General features: G+C 34.7%; 1 protein-coding gene across 1 annotated transcript; it reads right to left on the reverse strand.

The window, feature by feature from the left end:
* Positions 1-19,267: 19,267 nt before the first annotated feature.
* On the reverse strand, positions 19,268-20,631 carry LOC100572954. Its single transcript, XM_003241979.4, has one exon. It carries the CDS (start codon positions 20,519-20,521, stop codon positions 19,511-19,513), a length of 1,011 nt encoding a protein of 336 aa, XP_003242027.1. The 5' UTR covers positions 20,522-20,631; the 3' UTR covers positions 19,268-19,510.
* Between the last annotated feature and the right edge of the window lie 547 nt (positions 20,632-21,178).

Genomic DNA, 21,178 nt, shown 5'->3' on the forward strand with positions numbered 1-21,178 from the left:
CAGTGAACTCCTTTGTAGAGTCTTCTCCCGAAACCTCCGCATATAAACGCCCGTTTATCGGCCACTGCCGCCGTCGCCGCCGCAACCCCCTCGTCCGTTAATGAGCCGAAAATATATGTATTATTATATCGAAAGGGGTGGCGATTATTGTGTGAATTAAGAGCCCGGCCCCGCGCGTATATATTATTATTATTATTATATACGAGTTGCCACCGCGTTGTGTATACTACCTATAATATGTATATAATAATATTGTATATAAGTGCAAAGTATATAATACATAAATATAGCGGCGTGACATCCAAAACTCCGAAATCTGTGGTAGGTACATACTCGAGTTTTTTTTTTTTTGTAGTTTCTACACTCTGTCGCAGAGTGATCCACGGGAGGTAAATCATCGACGGTTGTTGTGGCGAGCCACCAATCGGTTTTACGGGTTTACTGTTGTTAGGGCACAGCGCGGCGTCGCGTATTATTACACGTATTCTGCATTATACATAAGTACAGTTTAAAGAGCACATCATCGTCATGAGGGCGTCCAATTTGTTTTCGTATCTATATGATATGCGCTGGTATACCGCGATCGATACACAAATATAATATTTTTTTATTTAAGGGGAAAAATGTGCTACTCGTTCACGATCATAATAGTTTTCCACTCCGACGACGACTACGTTTTCAATTGAAAACGTTCGAAAAAAAAATATCAATCCCATTGTTCGGTCGTTATTGTCACCGTGTCGAATAAAATTGTGGTTAAAAATAAATCAAATACATAAATAATAATAAACGCAACGCATCGGCGGAATGCCTATATGAAAAACTTTACCATAATAGACTTAAGTACTCGAAAAGAAACGAACTATGATGTATTACGCGGGCACTCGAGAAATACATCGATCGTACAAAAACGAGCGAAACTCAACAGACATGACGAAAAAATTCAAATAAAAATTGTTTAAACCCAATTACGATATTTTTATCTCGCTTTGACGACGCCTTTAAACAAAACACACATACTCGGCTCGTACCTACCTGCTGTGTAGTAAACATAAACATAAAAACACGTCATATCTATTAACCGGAAAATAATTGCTTGAATAAGTTTTATTTTCCAAGAGTTACAAAAGGAAACCTTATTAGTTATTATTAATAGCGTATTGTATTGTCGTGCAACAATGTGTTATTATTTTTTTTTTTTTTTTAATTGTAACACCCGTTACGCAATAATAATAAGGGTCAGATTTTCCAACGTGTAATAAAACACCCCTATAAAAATACACGGATATTTGTTAACACATATTTTGATCTGAACCGATAAAAGCAAATTAATAAATATACGGACGTAAAGTTATAAAAACATTATTCACCCTTTTCTATTATTTTCGAGTTGTAATTATTTGCAACGGTCTTATAAAACTCGACATTTATACGTAATAATAATGTGTAAACGTTATTTGAATTTAAAAGTAGTGGGTCAGTATATGACTTGGCATTGTAGAGAAACGTTTATAAAACTGATCGTTCACAGTAATTATTCAAATATTTAGCATTTTAACCACAAATGTTTCGTACTCATACTACTTACTTCAACTATAAACGAATTTAGTTTTTTCCATCCAAAATTCTAAATAGATAATCATTAGCATTGTGAACCTGTCGCATTTCAATCATTTACATAATGTACTTATAATATTATTTTTATTTGCGTATTGGTACTATAAATCCGAACAAAAAACTCTGCCAAACTCCGTGTAAAAAAACGCAAAGTATAAAAAAATGATCTAAAAGTAATGATATAATTTCATAGCAAAGTCTATGAATTATAGATATAATTTATGTTAAAACAGTCTGTTAAATAATTGAACATAGGTCGGCGACATTAAAATACTTGATTATAGTATAACTATTCAACTATAATAGTGGACTATACCTATTATTATTATGTAGGTACTCATTAAACTATTGTTTTTTTAAATTTTAAATTTAAGTCATCAAGCTAAGTTCAATTATTTGGCAAATCATTTTAACATAAATGATATCTACAGCTGTTTAATGACTTAGCTATGTGAAATGATGTCACGACTTTTAGAGCATTTTTTTTTACACGTGGTTGGCGGAGTGTTTTTATTGGGATATTACTCATTTTTAGTTGACACCTTATTATTTCAGGAACTAATGGTTTTACAATGATGTTTTTCCTTCTTTTTTTTTTAAATTATTTAATAAAATAACTTTATATGTTTATAAACGAATGCCATTGGTTGCAGATTATATTAATAGAAATTGCATAAATTAATATTATTATTTTTTTTTATTGGTTACCATTGTTGATCGATAGTGCATTGTAATGCAGGCCGCGGGGAATGTTGGAAATACGCTACAATAATTTATAGTTAAATTGGCTATAAAAACTCTGTTGATATTATTCAAAATGATTTTAAAAATACAGCATGCTGCAGCACATCTACGTGAAATTTCGAATCAGATGATTGTACTTTAAAACTTCATTATTTAACCATACATTTGCTATGCTTCCTCCAGAAATATTTGTCGTGAATCTTGTTGCTTCTTGTTCAAGTTTTCACGTGTTGTATTGCCTATGTGTGGATTTTAAGGAGCTCATTAGATGTCCGTACTATAAATTAATTTTGTTTTTTCCTCACGGAAGTAATTAGTTTCGCGCATTGAACTGTATGGCGAGCACTCCATATTTTCATAATCTTCAAAGAAGAAGAGCAGTAAGTCGTTGGACAGGTTGCTGCGGGAACAATATTTATCTTTCCTTGAAATGTTTAAATTGGGTGCAACCGTGGTGCAGTATATATAATATATTATAAGCCATTTAAGACGGTAATAATAATTGTGTACGTCTGCCACGCATATAGTGTCTAACAAATCGCATATTATAAGAGAGGCTCCGCGACGGTCTGGTGTGTGGGTCTTGGGGGGGGGGGAAGGGTGGCTGGCGGGCTGTGGGCCCTTTTGGGAATAAAAAAATTCGTAGGTACACGTTTTTTATATACGTACGTAGGTACCTATATATATTGTTAAATCCGCGTATATACCGTAAATCATAATCCCGAGGCAAAGCACAAGCTTTGACGCGGCGGCGGCGGCAAGAAAACAATTTAATCGAATTCTTCGCCTCGCTTATTACAAACATTCCTCGGCGTTTTCTCGCGGCACCGTTTGACGAGAACTGACGTCTTAAGTCCGCGCCACGGCTACAGATTTCCCGGCATAATGAACGTGTCACTCTGTATATAATACAACGTGTACATATATATCATATTATTATATTATTCCGTCCCCAGGAAAAGTTTCTAATTTAAAAGTTAAGAAAAAAATAAAATCGTTTTTCATCTCGGATGTAATAATTTTTTCCGCCGCCTTATATCCGCCGTCGAATACGTTCGACCTTATTAACCGATACGTCTTGTTCCGAACGAACGTACTCGGCTATATATATATATAATATGTATAAGGGATTACGGCGCTTTGTGCCGCTGCTCCGAGGCATTGTGCTGCACTGCTTTCCGCGGACGAGTATTTTTTTCGGTGTTATTTTTTTCACTCGCATTTTTTAAATTAACGGTAGGTCTGAAGGATTTCGAGAGCCCGGCGTTGTTCCATTAACGTCTATTTAGAAAACGCCGCGAAAAAAAAGAAATGCTCCCGTAATAATAATGATAAAAAAATAAATAAATAAACCGTCCCCGGACGTTGTGCAGCGTTTGTACACCGCGAGTTGGAGCAGCAAAAAAAAGGCCGTACACCACCTCAGTTGTATATATATATATTATAATATAATATATACGCATATATAGACCAGTGTATATATAATATATATTTTATGTATAGGTATTATACACACTGCCACGCGATAAACTGCAGCCCCGCCGTCCCGTCGTCATTAAGGAGATTGATTTCGTATTTTGTACAAAGAGACTATATAATAATATATAGAGGAACGTTTTTTTATGTTCTTCGAGGAGTTCCGGTGAGAAAAGGAAATACGGTCGTATTGTGGAAACGAATCCGAGTGAAAAATTGACAGTATTCGCCTTAATGGTTTGTACATTTATTATTATTATTTTTCCCCGACGGATTATTTGTTCGGATCCTGGTGGCATTCGTCGTCGTCGTTACTGTACAGTGTAATTTCACCAGTAATCTATACAATACATATTAAACAGGTAAAAAAACTAAACGACTAAGGAGATTACCGAATTTGTTTTGAAATGCACCTAATGATATAATATATTATTTAACCACTGCCCTGTTCGAAGAGCGTAAATCGTTGATGGTTAAAAAGTTTGATTTCGACATTACACAGACCCGTGGGCGCACCCTGGGGAGTGAGTGTGTATGGAAAATAAAATCAGAGCAGGTGCACCACAAAATGTTGGTCCACTCATCTAAACTTTATAGATATATTTATAATCAACTAATAAGTAATAATTACTAATCGTTGGAAATTCGATTTTTTTTTTTTTTTACTGAAGTACTCAGAAATTTTATACTTGAGTATGAACGTTTTCTGATTTTGATTCTGAAAAAATATTTGAATTAGGCAGAAAAATGTCTGTATATTGTACGAAACAATTTCCGTTATCAATTTTAATCACGATTTAAAAGAATTCCCATCGTCAGTTGCATTCCCATCATTCAATTGCAGTTAACAATAATATAAAATTTAATTTTTACAAAAAGTTCCATACTAAGTGTTCAATTTGGTCTATGGACAATTTTCTGTTAAGTTCAGAATCAAAATCAGAAAACGTTAACCAACTTTAATTCAGTCAAAACTTAAGGTCTTAAGAGCTAATATTGACGGCAGTAGAGAGGCCCCTTAAAAGAATCACCGTCTATAATATGATATTGAAGAAAAAAACAAATCATTTACGACATTGTGACTGGGCACGTCGTATCACACTGCAAAGACGAAAGGTGGTAGACAAAAATATTATTGAATATTAAAAAATATTATTATATGTACCGGTGCAAACAAAATAGTTATTACGCATTTGATTTCGTTATTGTTAGTTTTTAACCATATTATATTGAATGTTTTAAACCACAAGACGCGTGAAATGACTTTTTTAAAATTGTATCGAAAACAACACTTGCAGCGTGTTATAATATGCGTCATACTAGGTATACCTACACAATTTGCAAACACTTGGAAAAATAATGCTATTGGTTACAGACGTTACAGTGTAAACAACCTGGTATTTATGAAACAACCCGACAATCTTAATACTATTCCGTCGGTATGTAAACGTATAATATATAGAATTGTATTAACAACCAAGTCGTTAATTTTTAATTCTCTATTATTATGTGTATTTAATTTTGATTGTACCTATATTTTATAATGTTCAATCCAAGTAAAAGTTAAGCATTATCTAATTTTTAAAAATTATCGAGCAAAAAAACTATACAGTTTCTTTGATAGTGTTAGTCTTACTCTTCGATATCTCCTTATAGAATGGTTTATAAATTTAAAATGTTTTGTCAAAAACAAAACTAAGGATCTTATGGAATACAAATTATTGTCGACCCTTTACTGTAATTTTAAATATAAGTACCTATCATGATAGTTAGGCATATGCAATATTAATTTTTGTGCGTATATATTTAAAATGGTTAATAGAATACCTTATACCTATACTTAAAATATGCAGAGATATACAAAATAAAAATTTATCATTTGTATAAATATGAGAAACGACATTTTTTTTACTTACAAAATTCATAAACTATAATAACGCTAAAAAACCACACACAAATAATCCATTAAAACCCTATATACTCCCTGTTATAGCAGGTATTGTATGCACATAACACATAAAAAACACATATAAATTGTTGAGACTAATTTTGATACTTACATAGAGAAAAATATTCGGCTTCCGAATAATATGAAATAAATATGTAGGTGTGTTGTCGTTGGATGAAGTGAAAAAGTTAAATAAAATGTTGTTATAATTATGCATACCAAGGCTGGGCATTAACGAGTTAAAAAGTTGAAGTTAAGTTAATAAGTTAATTTTATATTAACTTTTTAACTTAACTAGTTAATTTTGGCTTTTCATTAACTTAACTGTTAACTTACTAAATTTTCTTTTTTAATTAACGTGAAATTAACGAGTTAGTTTTTCATTTCAAGAAGTAAGTTAAGTTGATTTATTTTAATTTTAATTTTATCATACTTCAGTATATTTCGTTTTCATGTCAAAAAATATTTACCGTGAATTGTTTAAATTAAAAAATGTATATAATTTGAATTTAACTTATATGGAAACACTGTATAAAATATAAACACTATAGTCTATAATTTAGTTTTGGGTTGGAAAAAAATTAAGTATGTTAGCGTTATATAAACAAATTAACTTTTTTTTAAACTTAATAAAAAGTTAACAAAAAGTGTGTATTAACTTTTAACTTAACTGAGTTAACTTATAGTTAAATTAACTTTTAACTTTTAACTTTTTGTTATTGGTGCATATTAACTTAACTGAGTTAGAAAAAATCATTAACTTGCCCAGCCTTGATTAATACCATGTAATACAAATATTTTCGAAAACGTTTAATCATACATTTCGAAACATTTCATACATAATCAGTGTAGGTATACTGTTAAAGAAGAGTCCAATATTATGTAACAAAACACTATCGCTACGTGGTGGTCGTGTCGACGTATAATGGTCCGCCCGACCACGAGGCCGACAGGGGACTTTTTTAAAACATTTTTTTACGCGTTAAAAGTACGCCGGTAAATCTAATGATACATTATGTCGGTGTATCGTGTATTATTATATGTCGCGCTAACAGATAAAACGCCTTAAAAAATGGTTCGTTATCCGCACATAACCGCTTAGTCACCATCATAGCCGTTTGACGTGTGTGACTCCAAGTTATATTATCCGGAAAAATAACGCCACGCGTGTGAAAGGAAAATGATAATGATAAATATAAACAAAAAATTACGCGGTCATCGCGCGTTTAGGTCCCTCGAACGTCTGTCACAGAGCGCCGATATAAAAGCGACGTGTGATGCGCGTGATGCGTGTACATAGGTATCTATGTTAAGCGCAGGAGAGACGCGAGGTGACCGTGAACAGGGAGTTGGATTTATTTTTTATGTTGGTTTTTTAACCCGTCACTATATCCGTTTTTTGAGTCTCTTCTCCGGGGGTACGAACAAATAAAAAAAAAATACGACCTAATCGATATCCTCTATCGCGCGACCGATGGATAAGGTAAATAAATAGGTATATTATATTATTAGGTATAGGTAGTATAATCGTCTAAAAACCGCAAAATGCGTTTCGGATTTTTTTTGTTTTGGTTTTTATACACTGCAAATAAAACACAATGGAAAACCTGTAAATAAGCTACGTACTTTTTTTTTTTTAATCTGTTCGGAAGATTAATCGTTTTGTGCGATTCTCCGATTGTACTGGTGCGGCCTGCAGAGTCGTCTTTATAATAAAACGTCATTGTACGAATAAAATCGTATTATATTACATTGCGTATACGAATTCGACCAACTATATAATCAAAGATATTATTATTATTATTATATTTCCCGTGATGATGGGTGTTTTTTTTTCAACTCCATACACCGTACGACGGCGTCGACCCTTCTTTATAAAGGTCGCATATACTTCGGGAGAAGTTTTATTTAAAATGTGACACCCGGTTTGATTGATGCGATTCGCAAGTGAGGTTATCCTGCCCTAGCTATATACCGTCATGTACCGAGGGCGAGGAATAATCGTTCGTGCCACCGAATAAAATTAGCTGCAAACAAGAAAGTGGTTGCAAAAAAAAAATAATAATAATTAAATACCAACATGTATTTTTACGCATCATTTTGTACATTTGCATTACAATGTAAAATAATGTGACGTATATAATACACCGACTCGATAAAAAATAATATAATATAGGTAACTAATTCACGGTCGTGTATAATAACATCATTATATTATGTTGTGCATTATACCTGCAACGGCGGTATAAACCGAGGTCGACTTTCGTAACGCTGAGACACCATTTTCCAAAACTCAAGTATACTTATTTAGGGGATTTTTTTAGACTATTAAGAGTACACGATATTAAAAAATAACGAAAAAACACATTCAATTAAAACTAAAAATCAACCCTTCAAAACTAGGAAAAAATGTATCGAAATGCTGTTCATTAATAATAAAAAAAACCTCGAATACGTGCAGATTGGTATAAAGTCACTATAAATGATTCCTAATGAAGTATTAAGATTTAATATAATTATTCTCTTTTTAAATATAAGCTTACAATTGGTTTTACACTAGGTTATTTATAAGAAGAAGAAGCAGAAAAAAATATATATTCTTGTCCATAATTAGACAAATTACTAGCTAAATTTTTTTCTATTTATACTATCTCATTTAAATTTGTAATTTACGTTATTATCATAGGTAAATGTTAGATAACTACGCTTGCTCTCTGTTTGAGGATTTACCTCAGTATACTAGCAACACTAAATTTTCCCTGTATATTGTTATCTTACCTGTAGGTATATTGTAATAATAATTAATATGTAAAAATTAATTGTGGAAATGTAAAATATTTTTATATTATAGGTACCATAATATTACTATAAAATATCCCGTTGTCGCTTGTTTGTTGAATTTCGTGAATTTAATATTAAAGGTGCCTTTTTATAAATGCACATTTATGCATTTATAGAAATGTACCTATTTAAAATATTATATTCATGAAATTCAGTCGTTTACCGTAGTTTTCCAGCACCAGTAACGGGTCATATTACCTACAGGTTGTTTCCAAGTGAAAAGCGTTATTTATAGCGTACATAAAAGCGTACATTGTTATATAATTTGTAAAATTACGGTAACTTGGAGGTGACTATAGAATTGTAGGTTATAATATATTATAATGTGTCTATATGGTAACCGTTCGAGATGTGTACCTATCGATAGTAATGTGAACTTCATCGAGTGTAATCGGGGTGTATACCAATGTACCGATTTTTATACGGTCATTAATGTTTAGGTATTATAAATTATAATTATATTTCCACAGATAAGCTTTGCCCAACCTGGGCGTCCAATAGAACTATTATATCAGCCATCACATTTAGAATTATTACCGGTACCCGGTGGTAAATGACCAATTCTGTCCTCCATGTAGCGACCTAAGATTAATAACGAGCTTGGCATTATTTCTAAAAAAGCGTCCACTCAAAAAAAACTAACTGTGCGCCAATACCCTCTCATCAACAATATGTCTTCCATCATAATACCATCACTGCAAAATATGAATATCTACTAAAAATAAATATCTCCAGAGAACTATAATATTGCAATAAAAAGGTGAAGTAGTAATTCTGATGGCCCCACTTCACGTGTTTTATGTAATTTCATACCAGTAAGTTTTTACTCATCAATGTCAGTGTATGTTTAACATATTATAATATTTCATCTCAATACATAGGCTTTATTATTATAATATAACTATTATAAAAAAATAAATAAAGTCCAGAGAATTAAAAACTGTCTTAGAAGTTTCGTTGTACGATATTTTATAAGACACGTATATTATATACAGTTAAAGTTCGAAAGAAGAGTGACGAATTGCGTTTGCAGGTCGTCCAATGAGACTTTCGACGATCACAAAGCTCCCTCGGTACAGTAAGTTGTAGGCCGCACACAATACACCGTCCAGTTGTCTTATCGGCTAGTTTGCCAGCTGTGCCTGTATTATTTAATATTATAAGTTTCTCTCGACCGTGTCGAAACACCATCATCTATTTTATTACATTATACGATGACGCGGACACAAATCCGTTTAAAATAATAATAATATAATACAATGTACCTACTGCAAACCCTCGCGGGCGGACAGCTTGTCTACTCGCGCGAATAATAGACGTGCCCGTAGACGATGTTATGTGCTTATGTGCAACGCATTAAACCGTATAACATAACATTAAAATATCATATACCAGATACCTACACAATCGCACAATCGCATTTGGCGAAAACATGACGATCGTTTCGTGTGCACGTTTTGCTCGATTTTTGTACATTCGTCGGTTGCACAGTATATTATATTATGCACAAGTTCGGGCCCGGCTATTGTGCTTCGCCGAGGCGCTACGACACCGCAACCGAACCGTAGCTAGGATGTTATTTTTACTAAATACAATAATAATAGAGGGTCGCTATGTGCACAATAATAACATAGATCCCCCCGAACGTCGACTCGGTGAGGGGGTTCGTATGGCGGTCGGCGAAGCGTCGACCTAGACAAACTGTATAGACGTGCAGCTATTATAAACTGAAATAATATTCATTGCTAAGATTGAACGATGTTAGTATTGCAGCTAATATTATAATATATTAATGCAACATATATAGGATGTATCGAGCACTCCACCTGGGTGAAACTATTGTTAGCGGAGACCAAAATGAGTGCCTACCTACTTATTCTAAGACATATGAGTATTATAACAAATTAAAAATTGAAACAAGAATTCGGAAAGAAACATGAACACACATTTTATAAAATCAATATTATATAATATTAGGGGACCTTGCTTCGCTCACCAACTGTGATTGGGGGGAGGGGGCCCAAATCCTCGTCGTCGCACGAAGAACCTCTGGGGTCTTTTCCGCTGTAACTTAAGTGTCATCCGCTTTGCATCTTCATATTTATTATCTTAGTTATTTAAAATATTTAAAAATAAAAGATACAACACTCTTTAGGGTTCCGTATGGTCAACCGGGACCCTATTATTATTATTATTTTTTTTTATTACTCGTCTACGTCAAGTACCTACTCTTTATATAGTTGAATTAATAATTTATTCGAACGAATTGATTTGTATTTGCGTGGGACTATTTCATCACATTTTTTTTTGCGCAACTGATAGGTTAGATTGTCCGATTATAATACTCACACATCATACACATTACCTATATATATTATTATAATATTATAGATGTTGGCGATAGGCATGTGAACGCCACCGCTCGCGGACTTGTAGCGTGTCATTACAATATTATATAAATGTATAATAACATAATATTATATTATAACTCTGTATTGTTGTCGTCATTCGTCCGCTTACAGTGGGGGGGGGGGGCGTGGTAGACACCGTGGTGAGGTGGCAAGACAACCTTTGGTTGGTGGGGGGGGGGGGGAGATACCGATTGCGCAAATCCGACCTTACAGTATCAAAATATTATTCGCACAAAGGCTTGGCCCGAGCCTGCGTGGCCGTAGTTCACGTATTATGTTCGCATAAATAATAGGTAAATGATTATATCATAGACGACGCTCGATGGCCGTCTATATGACGTATATGACCGTATAATGGACGCAAAAGGGTTTATATCCGGAACGGTTGGAAACTGACGAAAAATTCGTCTAGTCATCCGCGTCGAGAGATTCCGGGGTTGCGACACGCGGCCCGCGACGCACAATATAATATTTTATTATATTATACGAACCGTACACACGATAATGCCCTACAAGAGGCGACGCAACTGCACAATGCACATAATATATTGCATTGTATTATATTATAATGTTTAAAAAAAAAAAGACGCGCCCTTGCGCTGCAGAATACGCTGCAGCACAGGTGCAGTTGCATTACAATAATAATATGCAAAAACGACAAACTCATCGGTGCCGCCCGTAAAACTGCACAACTGATTACCTCCGTATCATACTCTGTATCACATGTATCGGTACAATAATATAATATAACTCAGTGGCGTACCTATTTAGGATGATTTCTTCGAGGGGAGAGATGATAATGAGTAAAATTATTTAGAATTACAACCCTTTCCGGCGCGGTACGGCGCTGCGATAATAATATATAATGTGCATTATAACTGTCACTGACGTATCGCCCAATCAAATGCGTATTAAGACCATCGACGCCACTACTCCGCTATTGAATTACCGTAATATTATAATAATATATTATAATAGTATGTACCTATGGTATTGTAATGACGCGATTAAAGAAACAATAAAACCATACAGTCACGGTGCACACTGCAAAAATATAACGAATTAATAATATCACTATCGACAGCGTCCGTCGTCGTCGATCCATCGCTCTATTCAAATCCGTGGGTGCACGTTATATCCTATGACTATAGGACCTTTATCATAAATAACGATATTGTTCCAATAACTAATACAAAATAATGATGAGAAGGGGAAAACAGAGCCGGTTTTTTTTTTGTTCATATGCGCACGGTCACTGATTTTTAACTGTTTTTTTCATTCACAACATACCTATGAATTTTATAATACATATATACCTTTATCGCGTTTATATGAATTTAATATTTAAAACATTAAATTAAAATATATTAATAGGTATGTTATATAATTTATACGCTACCCAATGTCCTTATATAAGATATAACCCATCCAGTTCGTCTTTGCACAAGGCGATTTAAAAAAAAAACTGTTGCCTGAAAAATATATTAACTATTACTGAACGGTTCGATTCACAGCAAACTGCAAAGTGCAAACAATGACAATCTGTGTGGTCTTACGCGATCACCATTTTGCCGTGCTGTCATCCGGTTTCCAACTGCGGAGTTAAGAACGCACATGTGTCCTCTTGGAGAAGGTAGAAGGTATCATGCGTTTAGTGATATTACTTACATACCATGATCTCCCTACTATCCACTTGTGATGAGAATTGACAAAGAGCTTTAGGTTGGAGAGAATATTACAATGAGAATATTTGAAGGGTTTTTAGAGAAAACTATAGTATCATATTATAGATATTTTAAGAGAATATTAAAAATAAATCCTGTCTTTAGTGATGACAGACTAAAAAAAACATACATCATTGTAAAATCAATACATTCATCGCTCCACTCAGAATCTAAAATATAAAAATATACATAAGTGGCAATTTTTATGTTTTGTATAGAACAACACTGAATGTTTTATGTCTTTACAGTTCTATGTACCTACTTGTTGAGGTTCAACATAGGTTTTTAATTCTTATTAACTTTTTTATGTTTTCATTGCATTTAATTAAATATTTAATTTAACTCATGATTAGGTAAATTACATATTCCAATTTCTAATTTCAATCAATTAAAATGTATTATCAAGTTAATTAATAATTAATTGAATTAAAGTTTATACAATATAGGTACTATCTAGGCATTTATATAATATAATATTATATAATATTGAATTATTTTACATTCTAAATATTAAAATATTCATAATATTATAATATTACCTTCCATTGAATCAAAATGTAACAATTAAGGATCAATTTTATTTTCATGGAAAGATCTTAAATGTAAAATATATCCGGCTATGGTATAAATCGATTTTAGACTATGCTCAAATAAACATAATATTTAATACGTGGCATTTGACGTAATGGAATAATTTTTGGCATACAAATTAAAAAATATAAAAATGTTTTAGATTTTCAGAATAATAATATATTTTAGGTACTTACCTTTTACATCTAAAATATATGGTAAAGAAAGGGAAAGCAATATTGGGCACAATTAATGAGAGCTTTGCTCTTTGCCCCATCTTTGAAAACAATCATAATATAATGGCGTCAAAAGTATCACTAAAAAACTTCACAATATATTATAATCGATCCATTCCGAAAAAAATTTAATAATATTATATTACCTAAACACTATGAGTTTACAATGATAATTATATAATATTTTATATCGTTATAATAACTCTATCGTGTGTGTCTGCACGTTCATCAGGTGTCTACCGTTCGGTGGTGGCGCGTCTTCCGGACGACGAGACGTGCCTAACTCTGGCCGGCTTCACTCGTCGACGGGCCAGCTTCACTGGGGCCGGCTTCACCCGCGGTCGGGGCGGCCACGTCCAGGTAAGTGCTGTCCGGCCGCGGGCGCCCGCGGTAGTAGAACAGCGACGACCACAGGTGATCGGGCATGGTGACAATTCCCAGGCGACGGGCGGTCCGGGCCATGTGCTGCGCTTGTTCTCGGGTCATTTCGGCTATTTGTTCTATCGACATCATAATCTCGAGTGAGGGGTCCTTGATCAGCGGGGTCTTCGGCGGGATGCCTGTCCTCTGTAAGAAAATGTTTACGTCCGAGTACGGCATACAATATGTGGACGTGAAAGTTTCGGCATTTCTGGTCAAATCATTCATGCTTTTCTGCAACGCCTCCGGATACGGCATTTTTTCCAAGCGTTGAATGCCGTCGTACTGCAAAAGCTTGATCGACTCCCAGTAGGCGCGTAACAGGGCGATCAAGTCGGCGTCGGGCACGGCGGACAGAATGTCGACGAACCAGACGGTGTTCTTCTTGAACGCGTTGGCCGTTTGTATCACGATGTTCTCCTCGGCTTCCTTGATCATCAACATTGAAATGCTGTACGACTGGTAGAACACTTGCTTGAACGTGTAGCACGCCAGCGCCCGGCGCACGGCCTTGGCACCGTACTCGACGAACGACCGGATGTTGCTGTAATATGTGGTCACCGTGGCCACGATTGCGCGCACGTCGTACAAGACCGTCCCATCGTTCCATTTCTTGGTCGGGTCCGGCCCTGGCCCCACCGGCCGCCCGGCGAACTCTCGTCCCATGTGCGGTGGCTCGCCCAGCAGCCTGATGTGTTCACGCAGCACGTCCGTCCACTCTTCCTCGCGCATCATCACATGCTTGAGCAGCTTCCTCGCGTCCATGTTCGGCCGGTACACCCTGGTCGCCTTGCTCCGCGGCTGCCGTGGCCGCCGCGCGACGCCCGCCACGGCCACCACGAACGCGGCCACCATCAGCAGTCGCATCGCACCTCTGCCTGCGGCGTACATTTTTGTCGTCGTCGTCTGTAGTTTTAATGGAAACGCAACTGGTCTCTCGTCGTTTTGATGTGATATTTTGACGACGGCTGGCAACGGAATGCGCGCGTCGCGAACATTGCCCGTGGACCGCCACGCAAACACAAACGTGTCGCGTCGTCTGTTTAAACAGAGTTTTGCGACTTGTGTAAATGGTGTAAACGGTGAAAAAAATTCGTACAAATTGAATTCTTGAATCGTGCAGCATATAAATATATTAGAGTGATTAATTATTTCTATTAGTGGGGCTGGAGAAATAGTATGTCGTCGCCCCTTATCTGTCTTTTATATTGCTCGATTATACTGTTGTCGAACAAATTCTAAAAACTTTCAAAGAAAATTAACGCAAAGGACGTACAATTTATTTAATTACAAACGTTTTTGTGAATATTATTTTGGGGAGGGGGGTTGAGTACACATACGTGTTTCGATATTATGCTTAAACTCACGGCGCCGGCGCGTTCATCGTTGGATTTTGTTTTTTAGGTATATAATATCGATTTCGACAACACTATAGAAATCTTCGTGTAACGTATAGTCGCTAATTGTCAGGATATAATTTTCTATTATAAATATTTTATAACTACATAATAATATTGTACTCGTTCAATTACACGCCAATTAAATTAAAAGGTGGGCATTGATTTTAACTTTGGTTATACCTGCCACACATAGTGGTTTATTACCTGGTCCTGATACTTGATAGCTGTAGTGTACCTACTCGGTGTTATTGCATAGTCACTGGGTACTAATTCTTGTCTAATAAAACATAAATTTTCCCCCGTGTCAATTGTTATTGGTAAGGTAATACTATTAAATTGAGGTTCAATATAAAGAGAATCGGGTGTAGAGTTGATTTTATTTATATTTTGTTTCCGTATTTCCGTGTTTAAAGATAAGAAATTATCAGATGAGTTTAACCTTATATTTCGTTTTTTTTAACTTGTTGTTGGTTGAACTTGAAAGACAAGTGATCGCGGAATGTCCAAATTTATTGCATAATTGACATTCTATATTAGGTTTGTTTTTAAAGTAACATTCATATTCGGTGTGGTTATTCTTCGAGCATATCGAGCATTGTATTGTGTGTGCTAAACTATTATTATTATCGTTATAATTAGTGTTATTTTTGTTATATCTAAAAGTTGGGTCGTATCTAGTAAAATTGTTTTGATAATTATTATCATTGTTTATCTGAGATAGTTTTAACTGATCTATAGTTTCTTTTAAATTTTCTATTTCCTCTCGTAATTTACTATTTTTGTTGTTTTTTTATTTTATTGTTTGTATTTATTTGCTGGATTTTATTTTCGAATATCTCTGTTTCAATTTCACATGGATTTTTATCTATACTATCTGCTGTCATAAACTCTATGAGTTCATATTTGCGAACGTTTTTTTTTAAATTCATCAAGTGTTTCATTTCCTAATATTCTTATACATCTCAATATTTTGGGTTTTAAGCCTTTCATTATACTTCGTACCATTTCTCCTTGTGACATATCATTGTCAATAATTGACTTATTGAATTATTTATTATTATTATTGAATTATTCGCCTACACAATGACTCTAGCTCATTAATGTAAGACACGCTTTGTTCATCTGGTTTCTGTTAACGTTTTTCAAGTATTATTCGAAGCATTTCAGTTTGAGCCATTGGTTTAAATTCTAGTCTAAATTTTTTTTCTAAATCTGACCAATTATTGTTTTCAACGTTGTCCATAATATTATCATAAAATATTAGAGCAGTGCCTTCTAAGAATTCAGAAATATATGGACTTTTTCAGATTCTGACCATCCATTAATAAGGCAGCTCTTTTATAATTTTTTAAAAAAGAATCTATGTTTTCAGAATTATTTCCCGTGAATTTCCCGGGTTTATAGTAAAGTTTTTTATTGTCTCCCATATTTAATTATTTGTATTAGGTACTTGAAAAAAAAAAAAAAAAAAGCTTTTATAATAAATAATGCACCATTATTTAATTGTAATATTTTTGTTAAATTAATTTAATAGATTTAATTAATATATTTTTTAATAAATAAGTAAATATTTATTTTAAATTTTAATGAATATAAAATTAGTTGGTTTTCTTTTTATTATTAATAATAATACGTATTTTTTAAATCGTAAATCGTTAAATTAAAATGTTTTATTATTAAATAAATCACTTTTTGTTATTATCGTTTTTCTAAGTTTTATTTTTAATATTTTTTAGCGTTGATAATTATTTGTTTGTTATTAATTCTTAAAATTAATAGTAAAATATTATAATCTTATATAGCTAATATAATTTTGTAAAATGTATTTGATCAATTCTCAGTTTATTTATCTGAATAAACTGAACTTGTGTTGGGCGCCACTTTGTAATAACTTAAAAATACGATGAATATAAAGTCAACTTCTGTCGATAATTATATTTAATTCAGATGTTGAAATAGTGAAATTAAGCTATTACCTTCCTCCAGGTACTCGGAGGGCTCACGAGATCGTGTATTCGAGAATTAGATCAAATACACCGTAGGTACAATATAATTTATGTAAGAAGCACATATAAATTAATACTGCAATCAATATAAAATATATTATATTAAATGCCTTACCTGATTCGCAGCTGTTCGTGAATTATGTTATAAGAATTTTAGGTTTTAGGTGACACAAAGTTATACTTCAAATATACAAATCGAGATAAAAAAACGCACCGATTTTGGCTTAACATAAGAAGTCCAGTCTTCGCTCGTTGAAATCGGTATTTATATTTTGAGAGGTTGTTACTCGGTGGCTGGTGCTCTTGCATGGCTTAAGAGACGACACGGTTATGTCTACCAGAGAGTGGTAGGCGGTTTTGTCAAAGGTTTTTGTACTTCCCCGAACTAGATTTCTCTTCGGCGGCAAAGACCTTTTTGTCGGTGACAATAGTTTTATTAGGGATGCCCGATTTCTACGAACGACAGTCTGGCTGTTATTTATTATTCTGTAAGATTTTAGTTTATTTTTAATATTTAAGATAATATTAATATAATATTTAAAACAAATCCGGTCTTAAGTGATGACAGACTAAAAAAAAACTTACATCATTGTAAAATCAGTCCATTTATCGCTCCACTCAGAATCTAAAAATATAATATGTAGGTGGCAATCAATTGTATTTGTTTTGTATACGACATCACTGAATGTTTTATGCCTTTACAGTTTTATATAGTAGTTGATGTTCAACATAAGTATTAGACATAAGTATTTTTTTATTAGTATTATATTTATTATTATTTGCAAACAAACAATTATTTACAATTGATTTTATATGCATTAATAGATAATAGTTTCCTCACCTTCTTTAAGCTAGTGCTTGTATTGAAAGTGGTAAGTTCTGGAAATATTGTAACAATTAATGTTGATATTTAAATGGTAACATAATTATAAGTAGAGTAAAAAAGAAAACAATTTTTTTTTTCAATATAACAATAGAAGAGAAAAAAAAGAAGTTAAAAGTAATAACATTAACAACTGAAAATAATAACATGTAAATTACATATTCCAATTTCTGATTTTAATTAATTGCAATTATCAAGTTAATTAACAATTAATTTAAGTGTATAAAATAGACTTAGGTATATTATTTAGGCATTTATAATATTATATTAACTTATAAATCAATTATTTTACATTGTAGGTATTATTATATTAAAATATCTATAGTGCCTATTACAATATTATATTACCATCCATTGTGTCAACATTTAACACTTTAGAATCAATTTTCTTTTCATATAAAGATTTTAAATGTAAAATATATCCGGGTTTTATCTATGGTATAAAACGATTTCATACCGTGTTCAAATTACTATAATATTTAATACGTGGAATTTGACGTAATAGATTAATTTTTGGTAACAAATTAATAAATATAAAAATGTTTTAGATTTTCAGCATAATAATATATAATAGGTACTTACCTTTTACATCTAAAATATATGGCAAGGAAAGGGAAAGCAATATTGGGCACAAATGAGAGCTTTGCTCTTTGCCCCGTCCTTGAAAACAATCATAATATTATAATGTCATCAAAAGTATCATTAAAAAACTTCACAATATATTATAATCGATCCATTCCGAATGCGTTTAAACCCCCAATCGAAAATACTGATATCGTTTGGGCATTATACGTTCTAATTGGATCATGATACATATTTATCAAAATATATGTCGTTTAGGCCATTTTGTTTTTGAACAGCAGTCAGACTGTTGCAATCTATATATTTCGGAAAGAGTGTTCGTTTTTTGAGGACACCGTATACCTAAAAGTTCATGTTCAAGGTTACCAATGAAATATTTAAACAACTTCTGACAACGATGCATATTATAATATTATTTTATACGTATACTATATTGTAAAATATTATTTAAATATTGATATTGATTGAAAGTGGACAAACATGAGCCGATAAGGATTTAAAAATTTAATAATATATTACCTAAACACTATAAGTTAACAATGATAATTATATAATATTTTATATCGTTATAATAACTCCATCGTGTGTGTCTGTACGTTCATCAGGTGTCTACCGTTCGGTGGTGGCGCGTCTTCCGGACGACGAGACGTGCTTAACTCTGGCCAGCTTCACTGGGGCCGGCTTCACCCGCGGTCGGGGCGGCCACGTCCAGGTAAGTGCTGTCCGGCCACGGGCGCCCGCGGTAGTAGAACAGCGACGACCACTGGTGAGCGGGCATGGTGACAATTCCCAGGCGACGGGCGGTCCGGGCCATGTGCTGCGCTTGGTCGCGGAACATTTCGGCTATTTGTTCTATCGACATTATCGTCTCGATTGAGGGGTCCTTGATCAGCGGGGTCTTCGGCCGGATGCCTGTCCTCTGGAAGAAAACGTCTACGTCCGAGTACGGTATACAATATGTGGACATGAAAATTTCGGCCTTTCTGGTCAAATCTTTAATGCTTTTCACCAACGCCTTCGGATACGGCAGTTTTTCCAAGCGTTGAATGCCGTCGTACTGTAACAGCTTGATCGACTCCCAGTAGGCGTGCAACAGGACGGTCAGGTCGGCGTCGTGCACGGCGGACAGAATGTCGACGAACGAGACGGTGTTCTTCTTGAACGCGTTGGCCGTTTCTATCACGATGTTCTCCTCGGCTTCCTTGTCCATCAACATTGAAATGCTGTACGACTGGTAGAACACCTGCTTGAACGTGTAGCACGCCAGCGCCCGGCGCACGGCCTTGGCACCGTACTCGACGAACGACCGGATGTTGCTGTAATATGTGGTCACCGTGGCCACGATTGCGCGCACGTCGTACAAGACCGTCTCCTCGCTCCATTTTTTGGTCGGGTCCGGCCCTGGCCCCACATGCGGCCCGGCGAGCTCTCGTCCCATGTGCGGTGGCTCGCCCAGCAGCTTGATGTGTTCACGCAGCACGTCCGTCCACTCTTCCTCGAGCATCATCACATGCTTGAGCAGCTTCCTCGCGTCCATGTTCGGCCGGTACACCCTGGTCGCCTTGCTCCGCGGCTGCCGTGGCCGCCGCGCGACGCCCGCCACGGCCACCACGAACGCGGCCACCATCAGCAGTCGCATCGCACCTCTGCCTGCGGCGTACATTTTTGTCGTCGTCGTCGTCTGTAGTTTTGATGGCAACGCAACTGGTCTCTCGTCTTTTTGATGCGATATTTCGACGACGGCTGGCAACGGAATGCGCGCGTCGCGAACATTGCCCGTGGACCTCCACGCAAACACAGACGTGTCGCTTCGTCTGTTTAAACAGAGTTTTGCGACTTGCGTAAATGGTGTAAACGGTGAAAAAAATTCGTACAAATTGAGTTCTTCAATCGTGCAACATAAAATATTAGAGTAATTAATTATTTCTATTAGTGGGGCTGGAGAAATAGTATGTCGTCGCCCCTTATCTGTCTGCTGTCGAACAAATTCTAAAAACTGTCAACGAAATTAATGCAAAGGACGTACAATATATTTATTTACAAACATTTTTGAGAATATCATTTGTGGTGGAAGAGGGGGGGGAGGTGTGAGTACACGTACGTGTTTCGATGCGCTTCACGGTGCCGGCGCGTTTATCGTTGTATTTTGTTTTGTAGGTATATAATATCGATTTCGACAACACTATAGAAATCTTCATGTAACGTATAATCGCTATTGTCAAGATATAATTTTCTATTATAAATGTATAACTACATAATATTATACTCGTTCAATTCCACGCCAATTAAATTAAAAGGTGGGCATTGATTAGCTTAAAAG

The sequence above is a fragment of the Acyrthosiphon pisum genome, chromosome A2 (genome assembly GCF_005508785.2).
Source record: "Acyrthosiphon pisum isolate AL4f chromosome A2, pea_aphid_22Mar2018_4r6ur, whole genome shotgun sequence".
NCBI lineage: Eukaryota > Metazoa > Arthropoda > Insecta > Hemiptera > Aphididae > Acyrthosiphon > Acyrthosiphon pisum.